Consider the following 15,256-nt stretch of genomic DNA (forward strand, 5'->3'; position numbering starts at 1 on the left):
AGGACACTCTTCTCCTCGTAGGAAGATAGAGAGATTCCCTTTCTTGCCCATGGCAATGATCTGAGGGGGGAGTGAATGTAACGACACAGCCATGGCCAAACCCTCATGTTCATCAATCCCACATCATGCCATCGGCAGGGGCAGGAGAAGGGACAGGTGTCTTCCCAGTATGGATCACTGGGAACATGGATCACCAGGACTCTGACCAGCATGGGTCATCCAATGGGGGATGAAGCTGCAGCAGTGCATGAAGCTCTTCCTGCAGTTTGGGTATTTGCAGGGCTTCCCCTACTGGTGCCTCTGTTGGTGTCTGGTTAAGTTAGAACTGTGGGTGAAGCTCTTCCCACACTGGGGACACTCGTAGGGCCTCTCCCCAGTGTGGATGCGCCAGTGGATGATGAGGGTGGAGTTTTGCTTGAAGCCCTTCCCACAGTCATGGCAGCAGAAGGGCCTCTCATCAGTGTGGATGCGCCGGTGGGTGACGAGGTGGGAATTCTGCTTGAAGCCCTTCCCGCAGTCGGGGCAGAGGAAGGGCCTCTCATCGGTGTGAATCCTTTGGTGCCTGAGGAGATTGTAGCGGGTCTGAAACCTCTTCTGACACTCAGGACATTCATAGAGCCTCTCCCCGGTGTGGATGCGTTGGTGGGTCACAAGGGTGGATCTGTAGCTGAAGCCCTTCCCACACTCCCCACACTCGTAGGGCCATTCCCCAGTGTGGATCATCTGGTGGCTGATCAGGTGGCTGCTCCACCTGAAGCTCTTCCCACACTCCAAGCACTTGTAGGGCTTCTCCCCATCAGGAAGCTGCTCATGGGCCACCTGCTCTGATCCCTGGCTGAAGCCCTGTCCACCTTCCTGGCACAGGGTGGGTCTTTCCTCCTCAGACCACCCTGGGCTGGATTTGGAGCCCCTCCTCCTGCGGGATCTCAGGGAATTTTCTTCCCCACTGGATTCCTGTGCCATGGAGCCACTCAAAACAGCCTCTTCCACAAGATTCTGCTCTGGAGATTTGTCCTCGATGGTCTCCATCCTCAGCTCCTTGTCTGGGGAAGGCAGGGCAAGGAGAGGATGGGATTTCCCTCCGTGCCAGAGGGAAGGGGAAAGAGATCCTTCCTGTGCATCCCTGGCAGGATGGCGTTGGAAGCAGGGTTGTCCTGCAGCCTTGGGCTGTGCTGTGCAGGGAGATGGAGCAGGAAAGAGAGGGAAATGAGCTGTGACTTCCTCCTCACCTACCTGGTGGTCCCGGGACATCTTCCTCTTCCTCGCAGCCTTCTCCTCCATCTGGCAGTGGTTTGGGGATGGGAAATTCTCTTTTGGGAGGAAAAGAAGAGATGAGTGCATTGAGTTTTGTACAGGTTTGAGGGCAAACCACGGGGAGAGTCTAAGCCAGAATTACAATTTAATAAGAAAATTAAGATCAATTCTGTAATGATACAGAAACACTGCCTTAAATGGAACAAGTCAGGATATAACCTGACACCCTGTTGGTCAGGGTGCTGGTAGCAGTCCCATTAAATGGTGGCTGCAGTCCTGTTGCAGTGATGATCGTGATTCTGTCGAAGCAGCGATCCTGTAGTAGGGTCTGGTCTTCCTCTGAAGGTCCAGTGGTGCCTATGGAGCTCTTGTCCTCTGGGAATCCAGTAGCCAAGGTGCTCCTGGTGTTGCAAGTCTCAGCTTATATCCAGGTAGGAATGCTTGGCTCCTCCCCCTGGGCGGAGCATCCCACAATGGGATGATGTCATTTTACCAGTCCTGCAGGGACACTCGTTGGCCCATTCACAGAAGAGAGCCCCTGCAGGGCGTTATCAGGGCTGAGTCTTGGAAGAGATAAAGAACACTGCCCCACCTGTTTATAACAGTTTGTGAAGATGGTGATTGAAAACATGCATTTGGTTACATCTTGGACTGCAACCTGAAACAGTGGGGTAATCCCTGCTGGGGGTGTGAACACCACCCCCCTACCCAAACTGGCTCAGGTGTAAAACCCCCACTCCGGGACAGCCACGCACACAGGGGACAATGTCACGCTTGCTGCACCCCAGGGGAGGTCTCTGTCCCTGTCACTCTCTTGCCCTCCCCCTTTTTTCTCTTTTATTCCATCTCTCTCTACCTCACATTTACTGTTCAATAAAATCCACTTTGCATTTGGTCATGTTAGCACCTTAATTGGGGCAGAGGCATCTCTCTAACAATTTTCTTAACCAGATTGTGTATAATATTTTGGCACAGTGCGTTTAGGCCGTGTTGTCTGACCCCGAGTGCTATTGTCAGAAGCATGGTTCCCTCCTCTGTGGGAGGAGAGCTCTTTCTTTCCAGAGGAACTCTTGGAAACTTGGATGCAAATTCCTCTGAGCGACTTGTGGGAGAACTGATGCAGAAAATGGCTGTTATGGGTGGCCAGTGTGAAGAAAATATTTTGTTATTCCTTGGAAAGTTTGTTCAAATCACTGGAGAAAAGGTGTCCTGGGTTGACTATATGATGCCCAATCGTCTTGTTCTGTTTATACTGAATAATAAGTTTTACACCTTTAAGGCTCTCTTCCAGACAGTGAGGAGGGGAGGGAAGAAGCGCGCAGTTTGTTTTCAGACTGCTCTCACTCCTCCGCATTCCTGCTCCTGGACTGTGTTGTCTGCGGATGGACAGACAGCCGGACAGAGCTCCTTTTTTCCCTTTTTCTTGCTTTTAGCTAGCTGAGGCAAAGAAGTTCTCCGGATTGTGATTTTTTTCCTTTTTTCTTGGACCTATTCAAGCCTGCTCTAGACTGAACACCCAGAAGAGCACCGGCAGCTCCACCTGTGGCCCCCCTGGCCAGGCCTGGGCCACGGCGTTTCCAGCACCAGAGAGACTGATCAGAGACTGAGTGAGCCGAGCTGCAACCCGGGGAGGGGACTGTTCTGAGTTTGCTTTTCCTTAGATTGTTTAATATTGTTTTATTGTTTAATATTGTTTGGTTTCTATTGTTTAATAAACAGGTTTCTTTCCACTTTTCTCCAAGGAGATATTTTCTCCCGAACCGGTTGGAGGGGGGAGGGGCAATTGAATCTGCTTCTGTAGAAAAGCCCCTTTGGGAGTTATCTCCCAAACTTGCCCTAAACCAAGACAAATACAGTTAGTGGCGCCCAACACGTGGCTTGAGAAAGTGGAAAAAAACGCTTTATTGATTGTAGGTTTGTTGTGCTTGGTGTGTAGTAGGTTAAAGTACCCAGTAGCCATGTTATTTGAATTTGTAATGTCTCTTGGGGAGGCTTTTATGTGGCTCTGGTCTCTAGACCTTTTTGAGGTTTCAATACCTTTCTGGTCACTAGGTTTATTGTCCCTATCACGTAGATTTTGCGGTAAAGGGGCACAGATTGGATTAGCTATTGTGTTGGCCTTGGTGATAATGATTTATAGGGCGTTTACAAAGATACTGGCGTCTGTTTACGATATGTATGGTTTATGGTTTCTTCGTCCTACCCTGCATCCCAGTTCTAGCAGTATGTTTTGGGAATTTATTAGTAATTGCACCCAGCTAGTTAGAGGAGGAGCAGGGAATGAGGCTTTCCAGCCTTTCCTTTCCTTCTTCTCCTTTGAATCTGTTATGTCACTTGTGGAGAATGTTCAGTTTCCCCTGAATATTAAAGAGACCATCTTTCTGGCATTTAATCTGGTAGGCTTCCTCTATATGGTCTGCAGCTTCTCTAGAATGAGGGCTGAGATGTCTAGAAGAGCTGATGAGACCCCTGTCCCAGAAGTAGACCCACGTGTGGAGAATCCTGAGTGGGGTGGAAAATGGGAAAATATGGGCCAAATCCTGAAGGAATTCTCTGACCCTATAGTCTGGGACTTTCCCCATGAACAAATTCAGAACCCAGCTGAGGTGGGGAAATATCTGAAAGAGAAGTATCTCAATAATGGCCCTAAGGAGAAAAGGATCATTGCAGTGAGCTGGGCCCTGGCATATGCTTATCGCACACTGCTAGATACTCTAAGGCAGCAGACCGAAGAAGGGGGGCAGGGAGATACATCAAGAGCTATCCCAGTCACTCAAGTTGCAACCAACACCCCAGGCTCAAAGCCAGCAGCTAAATCACATAGTGAGCCTAAGCCAGCGGTTAAACCAAACAATAAGCCTCAACCAATGGCTGTTGCTACTAGCACTAGAAGTAAGAAGTGCACAGACAAGACCAATCGACCAGTAGATGATGATGATGATGATACAGGAGAAGGACCCTCAACATTTCCTGACATAAAATCAAGAGTCAAAGCAACTGGCACAAGATCAGAAGCCAATATTGAGTCCTTCTCCCTGAAGGACCTGCGTGGCCTAAAGAAGGATTACACCCGACGATCTGATGAATCCATAATCAGCTAGTTAGTCCATCTTTGAGATGCTGCAGGCGAAGCTACAATTCTGGACGGCACAAAAGCGAGGCATTTAGGATCCCTGTCACATAATCCTGTCATAGACCAAGGCATGATTAGGGGGGCTAACCCTCACAGCCTCTGGGCACAGGTCTTAGACAGTGTAGCGCAAAGATACCTGTGTGCCGATAATCTCTACATGCAACAAGCGCAGTAGAAGACCATAAAACAAAGAATTCAATGCTTAAGAGAAATGGCAGTGGCAGAGATTATATTCTCAAATGACATAACAACTAGGAATCCAGACTTGGTACCATGTACATCTGTGATGTAGCAAAAACTTGGGCCACATGAATATGCATCTGCTCTAGCTATCATGAAGCGGGATGACACGGATGAGACCGTGCTTGACATGGCAAGGAAGCTCCGAGCTTATGCAGATGCTGTACATGGCCCAACACATGCCAGAATCGCAGCAGTAGAAACACGTCTGCAGAGATTAGAGGATAAGATAGAAGAGAGTCATATGAAGCTCAGAGAAAAGATTAAAGAAGACCTTCTCCAAATCTCGGCAGTACAGATCAGAGGTTCTGGTACCCAACGCAAACGTTCCCCAGATAAAGAGAGAAGGTACACCCCACGAGCTGAGCTGTGGTTCTTTCTGCGTGATTGTGGAAAAAACATAAGGCTATGAGATAGAAAATCCACCGCTGCTCTGGCCCGAAGGGTGCGTGAATTGAAAGAAGACAGAGCTCAGAGAAGAAGTTCCACCACAAAGAAAGCAGCTCCAGTTGCCCATAGCCGAACTGCCAAGTATAATGATGATGATAACATGTCTAATCCCCTTAAAAAAACCTCTAAAACATATGCCCAAAGAAAGAAAAATAACCAGGCTTAGAGGGGCCCTGCCTCTAGCCAGGTAGAGGCTAGAGAAAATCGTGTTTTCTGGACAGTGTAGATTCGTTGGCCTAGCACATCGGAACCACAAGAGTATAAAGCTTTAGTCGACACTAGTACACAGTGTACCATAATTCCATCAAGACACGTGGGGACAGAATCCGTTTCTATTGCTGGTGTGACAGGGAGATCACAAGACTTCACTTTAGTAGAAGCTGATGTGAGCTTGACTGGGAATGAGTAGAAGAAACATCCTATTGTGACTGGCCCAGAAGCCCCATGTATCCTAGGCATAGATTATCTGCGAAGTGAGTATTTCAAAGACCCAAAAAGACTGAGGTGGGCATTTAGGATAGCAGCTGTAGTGACAGAGAGCATCCAGCAATTGAATACCTTGCCTAAACTATCTGAAAATCCATCTACAGTAGGGCTTCTGAAGAGAGAAGAGCAACAAGTACCAATTGCCACTTCCACAGTACATCGTCGACAGTATAGAACCACTCAAGATGCTGTAATTCCCATCCATAAGATGATCCGAGAGCTAGAGAGCCAAGGAGTAGTCAACAAAACCCACTCACCCTTCAACAGCCCCATCTAGCCTGTGCGTAAATCTGAAAGAGAATAGAGACTGACGGTTGACTACCGTGCATTGAATGAAGTGACTCCACCGCTGAGCGCCGCTGTACCAGATATGCTGAAACTCCAATACAAGCTGGAGTCCAAAGCAGCGAAGTGGTATGCCACTATCGATATTGCCAATGCATTTTTCTCCATTCCGCTGACAGCAGAATGCAAGCCTCAGTTTGCCTTCACCTAGAGAGGTGTGCAGTACACTTGGAACCGGCTGCCCCAGGGGTAGAAGCACAGTCCTACCATCTGCCATAGACTGATCAAGAGTACACTAGAAAAGGGTGAAGCCCCAGAACATCTGCAATATATTGATGACATCATTGTATAAGAGAAGACAGCAGCAAAAGTGTTTAAGAAAGAAAAAAAAATTATCCAGATTCTCCTGAAAGCCGGCTTTGCCATCAAAAAGAGCAAAGTCAAGGGACCTGCTCAAAAAATTCAATTTCTGGGAGTAAAGTAGCAAGACAGACAGCGTCAGATTCCCACTGATATCATCAACAAGATAACAGCAATGTCTCCACCATCCAACAAAAAAAAAACCACAGGCTTTCCTAAGTGCCATAAGTTTTTAAAGAATGCACATTCCTGAGTATAGTCAGATCGTAAGCCCTCTCTATCTAGTCACCCATAAGAAGAACACTTTCCACTGGGGCCCTGAACAGCAACAAGCCTTCGTCCAGATTAAGCAGGAAATCGCTCATGCAGTAGCCCTTAGCCCAGTCAAAACAGGACCAGATGTGAAAAATTGCTCTATTCTACAGCCAAGAACCATGGTTTGTCCTAGAGCCTGTAGCAAAAGGTGCCTGAAGAAACTCGAAGCCGACCACTAAGATTTTGGAGTCGAAGCTACAGAAAGTCTGAAGCCAACTATACTCCAACAGAGAAAGAAATTTTAGCAGCCTATGAAAGAGTCCAAACTGCCTCAGAAGTAATAAGTACCGAAACACAACTCCTCCTAGCACCCCGACTACCAATACTGGAGTAGATGTTCAAAGCAAAAGTTCCCTCTACCCACCATACCACCAATGCTACATAGAGTAAGTAGATTGCTCTCATAACACAGCGCACCCATATTAGAAAGCTAAAACGCCCTGAGATTCTGGAAATAATTACAAACTAGCCAGAAAGTGAAAACTTCAGTCTCACTAATAAAGAAGAACAAAAAGTAACACGTGCTGAAGAAGCTCCTCCATATAACCAACTGCCAACAGAAAAAACACAATATGCTCTTTTTACTGATGGTTCCTGTCACATAGTAAGAATAAACCAAAAGTAAAAAGCGGCTGTATGGAGCCCCACACGACAAGTTGCAGAGGCCACTGAAAGAGAAAGTGGATCAAACCAACTTACTGAACTCAAAGCTGTTCAACTGGCCTTGAACATTGCTAAAAGAAAGAGGTGGCCAAAGCTCTACCTCTACACTGATTCATAAATAGTAGCCAATGCTCTGTAAGGATGGCTGGAAAAGTAGAAAGAGGCTAATTAGCAGCCTAAAAGAAAACCAATTTGAGCTGTTAAAGAATAGAAAGACATCGCTACCAAGGTAAAGAAGCTACCTGTGAAAGTCCGCCATGTAAATGCCCATGTCCCCAAGAGTATGGCCAATAAAGAGCACCAAAACAATAAGCAAGTAAATCAAGCTGCAAAGATAAGAGTGTCCAAGATAAACCTAGATTGAGAGCACAAAGAAGAGTTATTCCTAGCTCGATAGGCCCATAATGCCTCAAGTCATCAAAGTAAAGATGCCACCTATAAGTAGACACGAGACCGAAGAGTGAATTTAACCATGGACAGTATTTCTCAAGTTATCCACGACTATAAGACGTGTGCTGCCATCAAACAAGCCAAGAGAGTGAAACCCCTATAATATAGTAAGCAGTAGTCCAAATACAAGTATGGGGAGGCCTGGCAGATTAACTACATCACACTGCCCCAGACACGCCAAGGCAAGCGCTACGTGCTCACAATGATAGAAGCCACCACGAGATAGTTAGAAACCTATCCTGTGCCTCATGCTACTGCCCATAACACCATCCTAAGCCTTAAAAAACAAGTCCTGTAGAGACATAGTACCCCTGAAAAGATTGAGTCAGACAACGAGACTCATTTCAAAAACAACCTTATCAACACTTGAGCCAAAAAACATAGCATTGAGTGAGTGTACCATATCCCCTACCATGCACCAGCTGCGGGAAAAGTGGAAAGGTACAATAGGCTGCTAAAAACCACCTTAAAAGCCTTAAGTAAAGAATCTTTCAAAAATTGAGAGCAGCATCTGGCAAAAGCCACCTAGTTAGTTAATAACCGAAGCTCTACTAACCAAGTGAGCCCTGCCCAATCAGAGCCTTTGCATAGAGTAAATAGAAACAAAGTCCCAGTAATACATGTCAGAAATTTGTTAAAGAAGACAGTTTAAATCAATCCTACCTCGAGTACAGACAAACCCATTTGCAAAATTGTTTTTGCTCAGAAACCAAGTTGCACATAGTAGATAATGCAAAAAGATGAAAGAACACGATGTGTACCTCAGAGAGATCTGATTGTTGAGTGAAAACCATGTATAAATATCACTGTTTGCTGAATGTTACCACCATTGTCTGTGTATAGCTGTATATTAAATGTATAATGTATGTGTTTGCAGAGTTAGAATATATATATTAGTTTTAGTAGTAAGATGACGATATAGAGATAAGAGGTGGAATGTCCTGAGTTGACTATATGATGCTTTTATCCCCAATCGTCTTGTTCTGTTTATACTGAATAATAAGTTTTACACCTTTAAGACTCTCTTCCAGACAGTGAGGAGGGGAGGGAAGAAGCGCGCAGTTTGTTTTCAGACTGCTCTCACTCCTCCACATTCCTGCTCCTGGACTGTGTTGTCTGCGGATAGACAGACAGCAGAACAGAGCTCCTTTTTCCCCTTTTTCTTGCTTTTAGTTAGTTTTAGCTAGCTGAAGCAAAAAAGTTCTCCGGATTGTGATTTTTTTCCTTTTTTCTTAGACCTATTCAAGCCTGCTCTAGACTAAACACCCAAAAGAGCACCGACAGCTCCACCTGTGGCCCCCCTGGCCGGGCCTGGGCCACGGCGTTTCCAACACCAAAAAGACTGATCAAAGACTGAGTAAGCCGAGCTGCAACCCAGGAAAAAGACTGTTCTGAGTTTGCTTTTCCTTAGATTGTTTAATATTGTTTTATTGTTTAATATTGTTTAGTTTCTATTATTTAATAAACAAATTTCTTTCCACTTTTCTCCAAAGAAATATTTTTTCCCGAACCGGTTGGACGGGAGAAGGGCAATTAAATCTGCTGTTATAAAGAAGCCCCTTTAAGAGTTATCTCCCAAACTTACCCTAAACCAAGACAAGGCCCCATGGAATAAGCAAAGCATTGTGACAGTAAGACACCTCATGGAACCAGTGAGACCATTGTGACCCTGGGGGTCCCCACAGAACCAAGAGGACCATTGTGGTACTGTGGTGCCTGGTGAAACCAAGAGGCCTTTGTGACACTGCAGGGCTGCATGGAACCAAAGCTCCAGGGTGACACAGAGGGGACTCATGTCATCAGTGGTCCATTGTGGCACTCTGGAGCCAAAGGAGACCATTGTGACACTGCAAACCCCCAGGGTTCAATGGTCCATTGTGACACATCAGGGCTCATGGAACAGAGAACCCACGTGTCATTGTGGGGCCTGGGGAACCACAGAGACCATTGTGACACTGCAAGGCCTCATGGAACCTAGGGTCCATTGTGACACTGCTGGACTCCATGGAAACGAGTCATCATTATGGCCTTGTGGGGCCTCATGGATCCAATGTGCCATTGTGACACTCTGGGGTCTCACAAAACCAAGGGAACATGGAACAGGTCTGGCTGGTTTGGCCTCTTAGGGGCCACCTGACTGCTCCAGCAGGCCTTGGCATGTTGAGGGTCTGTTCTCATCTGCTGCTGAAACACTGGGGCTCTGTGCTATCCTTTCTATGGAAAAGTGCGGTCTTTCTCCTGCAGGCACCCATGGCCAGAACTGGGATTTCATACAACACAGGAGAATGCTCCATGCTTTTCTTCCTGTGGGAAAGAATTGTCCTGCTTCTCCAGGCACCCATGGCTGAGATTAGGCTTCCCACTTCCAAAATTCCTTAAATGGAAACACTGCTCCCAGTCAAATTCTGCCATTCCTGACAAGTCTGGCTGGCCTTGGCCTTGTGAGGCTCTCACCTGCCTTCCAGACACTGGGGCTCTGTGCTTTCCATCCTAGGGAGAAGAGCTCTCCTTCTCAGCCAGGTGCAATGACCAAATTTGGGGTTCTACATCCAACATTCCCTATTGTGGCAGACTGGTGGAGATTGTTGGCTGGAAACATTTTGTGTGTGAGGAAAGAAGGGGCAGGTCCAGCCTTACCCTGCCCTGGAACCCCAATCCCCCCAGAGCCTCTATCCCAGCCCAGCAGTGGCTGCCAGTCCCTGGCACAGCACAGGCAATGCTCCACAGCCACCTCTGGAGCCCCAGCCCAGCTCCTGAGTGACCAAATGAGCCCAAGTCCCACCTGGGGGAAGGGCCCAGGAAGACCAAGGGGTATTGAAGGCTGGCCACAAGGCAAGCACACATCTTGACCCTACCTCCTCTTGGCATTTCCGTCTGAACAGTGATGGAATGCAGAACTTGGGAGCTGTGTGTGTGCTTCTCTGTATGTTTATTACTTCTCATTCTCTCTCTCTGTGTCTACTTCTTCTTTATATGTCCTCTTGGAAAATTTGAGTAACTTAAAATTGAACAGGCTTAGAGTTTGTGAAGTTGAATGGACCAAATGAATGCTTTGAGAAGTGTTTTTTGTTGGTTGAATGTCATATTAAACCTTTTGCCAAAGTTTCTCTGATTTTCTAAAGTTTGCAGTAAAAGCTGTTTTGCTCTTTCGAGCTCTTCAGGATCACTTCATAGTATTTCTACAGTACATCCAACTCAGAATAGACAAACAATTGTAATTCCTTTTAAATGTCTCCTTGAGAGAGTTGTTTGGGGGGGTGGGGGTCAGGGCTTGTCTGTCCTGCTTGGCACAGCCCAGGCAGGGCTTTCCCAGCCACATTCCACACTCCATTCCCCAGCTGGAGCCGCTGGTGCCTCTGAGTTCTGCTGGCCCAGCCCCAGGGACGCTCTCCTTGTCTGCCCATTCCCCCACGCTCTCTGGGCAGGGATGGCCTCAGTGGGGGCTGCTGACATCCTCAGCAACTTGGAGGCTGCTGCTGGATTTCACTGCTCCAGAGGCTTGTTCACCCTTCAGCCTTTCAGTGCAGGAATTCAGTGTCCAAGGGCTCATTGACATTCAGAGCACCTTAACAAGCCAAACCTCTGGGAATAATTTTATTTCAGATTTCAAATTGTTTGTGACTAATTAGACTGATTTCAGAAGCCTATTCAAACTGAATATATTCTATTTAAAAAGACAGTGAGAAAAGATTTTTTTAGGTCCTGTTTAGATTTTTTCCTCTAATAAACTGATATATGCAATCTCCAATTGGCACTGAATCCAAATGCTCCCCCATGCATTTTTAATAGATATGAAAATCAAGACCCTTCATGGCTGACAATCAATCAGACTCTGTCCCTACCCCCTCCCCACCAATTCCCCCATCCAAACCCTGGTACTCAGAGCAGCCTTTTGCAAATCTCAGCTCCCTCCAGCCCAGGCTGCACCTGCAGATTTCAGCTCCTTGGCTCCAACTCCCACCTGCTTTCCTTGGAGAAGGAGCTGCCCGAGACACAGAGGGATGTTCATTTCTTGTCAGCCAACAAAGCCAAAGGAAGGCACAGCTCCATCAAATGCAAAAGTCATTCTTCTCCCTGGGCTCTGCCCCTGCCCCTGATTCCGACAGCCTGTCCTGTTTCCTTCATCCCTCCTTTGCCAGGCACTTTCTGGAACAAGGGAGCTCTGCTCTGGCTATGGAGGGAGGTCCAAGTGCAGCCACAGGAATGGGAACCACAACTCATCAGGTTTGTGTCTTTTGAGGGACCAGGAACTGGTGAGACTCAGAGGCACAGAAAGGTTTCTCTTTGTGGGACACATTAAAAAATGTGAACATGATAAAATTCATTAAACATCAAAACTCTTCCCTGAGCTCCTTGTGACAGCAACATCTGACATGTCCACCATCCACAAGGGATTGCCATACTGGAAGGATTTTAGACAAAGACATAGGAAGAGGTGATAGAAAAGATAAAAACACAATTAAGATGCTGACTAAGAAGGTATTTAAAGTTTTGAAAATTTGGGCAACTTCCTGATGCTCAAAGCATGAAGCCAGTCAAGGGAGACACATTGGAATAACCAGAGAACAGTTGCAGAAGGAAATCTGGGAGCAAGGGGAAGGGCATAGATCCAGCTGCTCTAAATGAAGAGATGTCCTCAGACATGGCCATTTAACCAGGAGAGCTGGAAACACCTGAAGGAAGAGGGCTGTGAAATACTAGACTGAATGTTGGGAGCAAAGGTAGAGGGGAAGATCAGTATTTTTTCTCCTGCCATCAGTAGAAGAATCCATGAGATCCCGGAAATTCTTGGTCCTGGTGGGAAAACTTTGCCATTTCTTATAAGTACTCAAATAATCCAGATAAGAAATATTTTCTGGTGTATTATGAAGCTAACAGGTATTAAAACCTGTGCCCCTTTCCAGGCAGACACCAGCTGTGTGCCCATGAACAGGAAGTGCCACTTGTGCCCTGAGGTGCCCAGCTGGGATTGGATCTCTCCGAGAGCACCTGAGGGAGAGCAGAGCACCTTGCAAGCTGCAGGTCCCTGACAGACCCGCAGGGCTCCTGCCCCATCAACATCTGCTCTGCTGCCAATCACAGCTGGGATAGCACCGCCCCTGCTGTGTGATTGACAGCTCTGCCAGGGCTGGGGGCGGGGCTCTGTCCCACAACAAACCAGGGCCTGACCCGGCCCTGGCCCCACACGGGCATTCTGAGCATCCCGAGGTGTCTCGGGACATCGATCTCATCCAGACTCTGACAGTGACCACGGTGACACTCCTCATGTGTCCTCATGGAACCAAGGGTCACTGTGACAATGCGGGTCCAAGGAAACTCTGGTGGGTCTGTGGAACTTCATGGAATCAAGGAAACCATTGTGCAGTTCAGGGGCCCTGTGGAAGCAAGGGTCAATGATCAAACTGTGGGGCCCATAGAAACAAGGAGCCATTGTGACACAGCAGGGCCGCATGGAGCCAAGGGACCACTGTGACTCTGTTGGGGCTCATGAAACCAAGAAGCCATTGTGACATTGCCAGACTTCATGGAATCAAGGAGACCATTGTGATGGTGTGGAGACCCATGAAATCAGCGGAACATGGAACAGGTCTGCCTGCTTTGGCCTCCTGGGGCCTGTCTGACAGGTCCTGCTGAATTTGAGATGTCAAGGGCCACTTCCCATCTGACTGTGAAGCACTGGGGCTCCGTGCTTTCCTTCCTATGGAAAAGAACTATCTTTCTTGTCTAGGCTCGCATGGCTTAAATTAGGATTGCACCTCTAAAATTCCCTATATCCAAGGCTTTCTCCCAGACAAAATCTGCCAATACAGTCAAGTCTGGTTAGCCTTGGCCTCTGGTGACTGCCTCTCATCTGCCCCTGGGGCTTGCCTGTTTTCTTCTTGTGGAAACCACTGTGACACTGTGGGGCATTGTGGAGCCAAAGGGCATTGTTACACTGTAGGAACTTGTGGAACCAAGGGGATCATTGTGACACTGTAGGGTCTTGAGGAACCATGGAGATCATTGTGACGCTTTTGGGTCTTGTGAAATGCAGGGGCCATTGTGACACTGCAGAACACCATGGATCCAAGGGACCACTGTGACGCTGTGGAGCCTCACAGAACCAAGGACATCACTGCGGTTCTGTTGAGCTGCATGGCCCCAAGGGGCCAGTGTGAAGCAGCAGGGCTTTGTGGAACCAAGAGGCCATTGTTGCATTTCAGGGCCTCATGGAGCCAAAGGGCCTTTGTGATCCTGTGGGGCACCATGGATCCATGGAGACCATTGTGGCACTGCAAGGCCCTATGGAATCATTGTGGCAGTGTGGGGCCCCAGGGAACCAAAGAGCCATTGTGACCCTGACGGGCCTCATGGAGGGAAGGGGTCATTGTGACATTGTGGGAAGCTGTGGAACCAGTGTTGCACTACTGGGCCCCAACGGAACCAAGCGGCCATGGTGACACAGCAGGGCTTCATGGAACACAAAGACCATTATGACACTGTGGGCCTTTTGGAACCATGGAGACCATTAAGATCCTTAAGAACTTGTGTAACCAAGGGGCCATTATGATGCCACAGGACATCATGGAAGCAAGAGAACCACTGTGATGTTGCAAGACTTCATGGAAGCATAGAGCCATTGTGACACTTCAGGGCCCTATGGAACCAAGAGAACACAAAATAGGTCTGGCTGTCTTGCCCTCCCAGGAGTCACCTGACAGGTCTGGCTGACCTTGGAATGTGGAAGGCCACTCCCATCTGCCCCTGAAACACTGGGGCTCTGGGCTTTCCTTTGTATGGAAAAGAACTGTCCATCTTTTCCAGGTATCCATGGCCAAAATTAGTAATCCACCTTCGAATTTCTGTGTATCCAAGGATTGCTGCCAGACATAAGCTGCCAGAGGAGACAGATCTGGATGGTCTTTAATTCCTGAGTGCCAGCACTGACCTGTTTTCCAAACACTGGAAAGGGCTCTATGCTTTTCTTTTTGTGGAAAAAATCCTCCTTCTCCAGGCACAAATGTCTGAAATTAGGATTCCACATTCAAAATTTTGAATATCTAAGAGTTGCTCCCAGACAAACCTGCCAGGACAGACAGGTCAGGCTTGCCTTGGCTTCTGGTGGCTGCCGTTCATCAGCTCCTGAAACATAGGGGCTCTGTGGTTTCCTTCTTATGAAGACCAATGTGACACTTTGTGGCCTTGTGAAATGAAGGGGCCATTGTGACACTGCAGAGCACCATGAATCCAAGGGACCATTGTGACACTCTGGAGCCTCGTGGAACCAAGGACATCACTGTGGCTCTGTTGGGCACCATGGTCCCAAGGGGCCGGTGCAAAGCAGCAGTGTTAGAGCTAGCCTGGCTGTAACTCAGAGTCAGCCAGATTTTACCCCGAAAGAACCCAGCATGAGGTTCAAGCCCTGGGAATCATTTGTTTAACTTAGGATGAACTTGGAAGTTCTCCCATAAGCCTTTAGTGTTGTTATGCTAAATTGTCCAAGTTCTGTTTCCCTACTGGTTACTTGTTTCCCCTCTATGGGTATTGTTCTAGTTCTCTAGCCCCAAGTTTATATGTTGTTGCTTCCCCTTTATCTCAGGTCTTTGGATCCTGCCCTTTGTACTGTGCTCAACTTCTCCA

General features: G+C 47.6%; 1 protein-coding gene across 1 annotated transcript in view; it reads right to left on the reverse strand.

The window, feature by feature from the left end:
- Nucleotides 1–288: 288 nt before the first annotated feature.
- LOC135306041 (zinc finger protein 850-like) overlaps nt 289–15,256 on the reverse strand; it is a gene marked incomplete at its 5' end in the record, with an annotated part of 102,401 nt that continues 87,433 nt past the window's right edge. Inside the window, 1 exon segment of the mRNA XM_064429600.1 lies at nt 289–876. Within this exon segment, the coding sequence (XP_064285670.1) occupies nt 289–876 (588 nt within the window).

This window comes from Passer domesticus, chromosome 8 (genome assembly GCF_036417665.1).
Source record: "Passer domesticus isolate bPasDom1 chromosome 8, bPasDom1.hap1, whole genome shotgun sequence".
NCBI lineage: Eukaryota > Metazoa > Chordata > Aves > Passeriformes > Passeridae > Passer > Passer domesticus.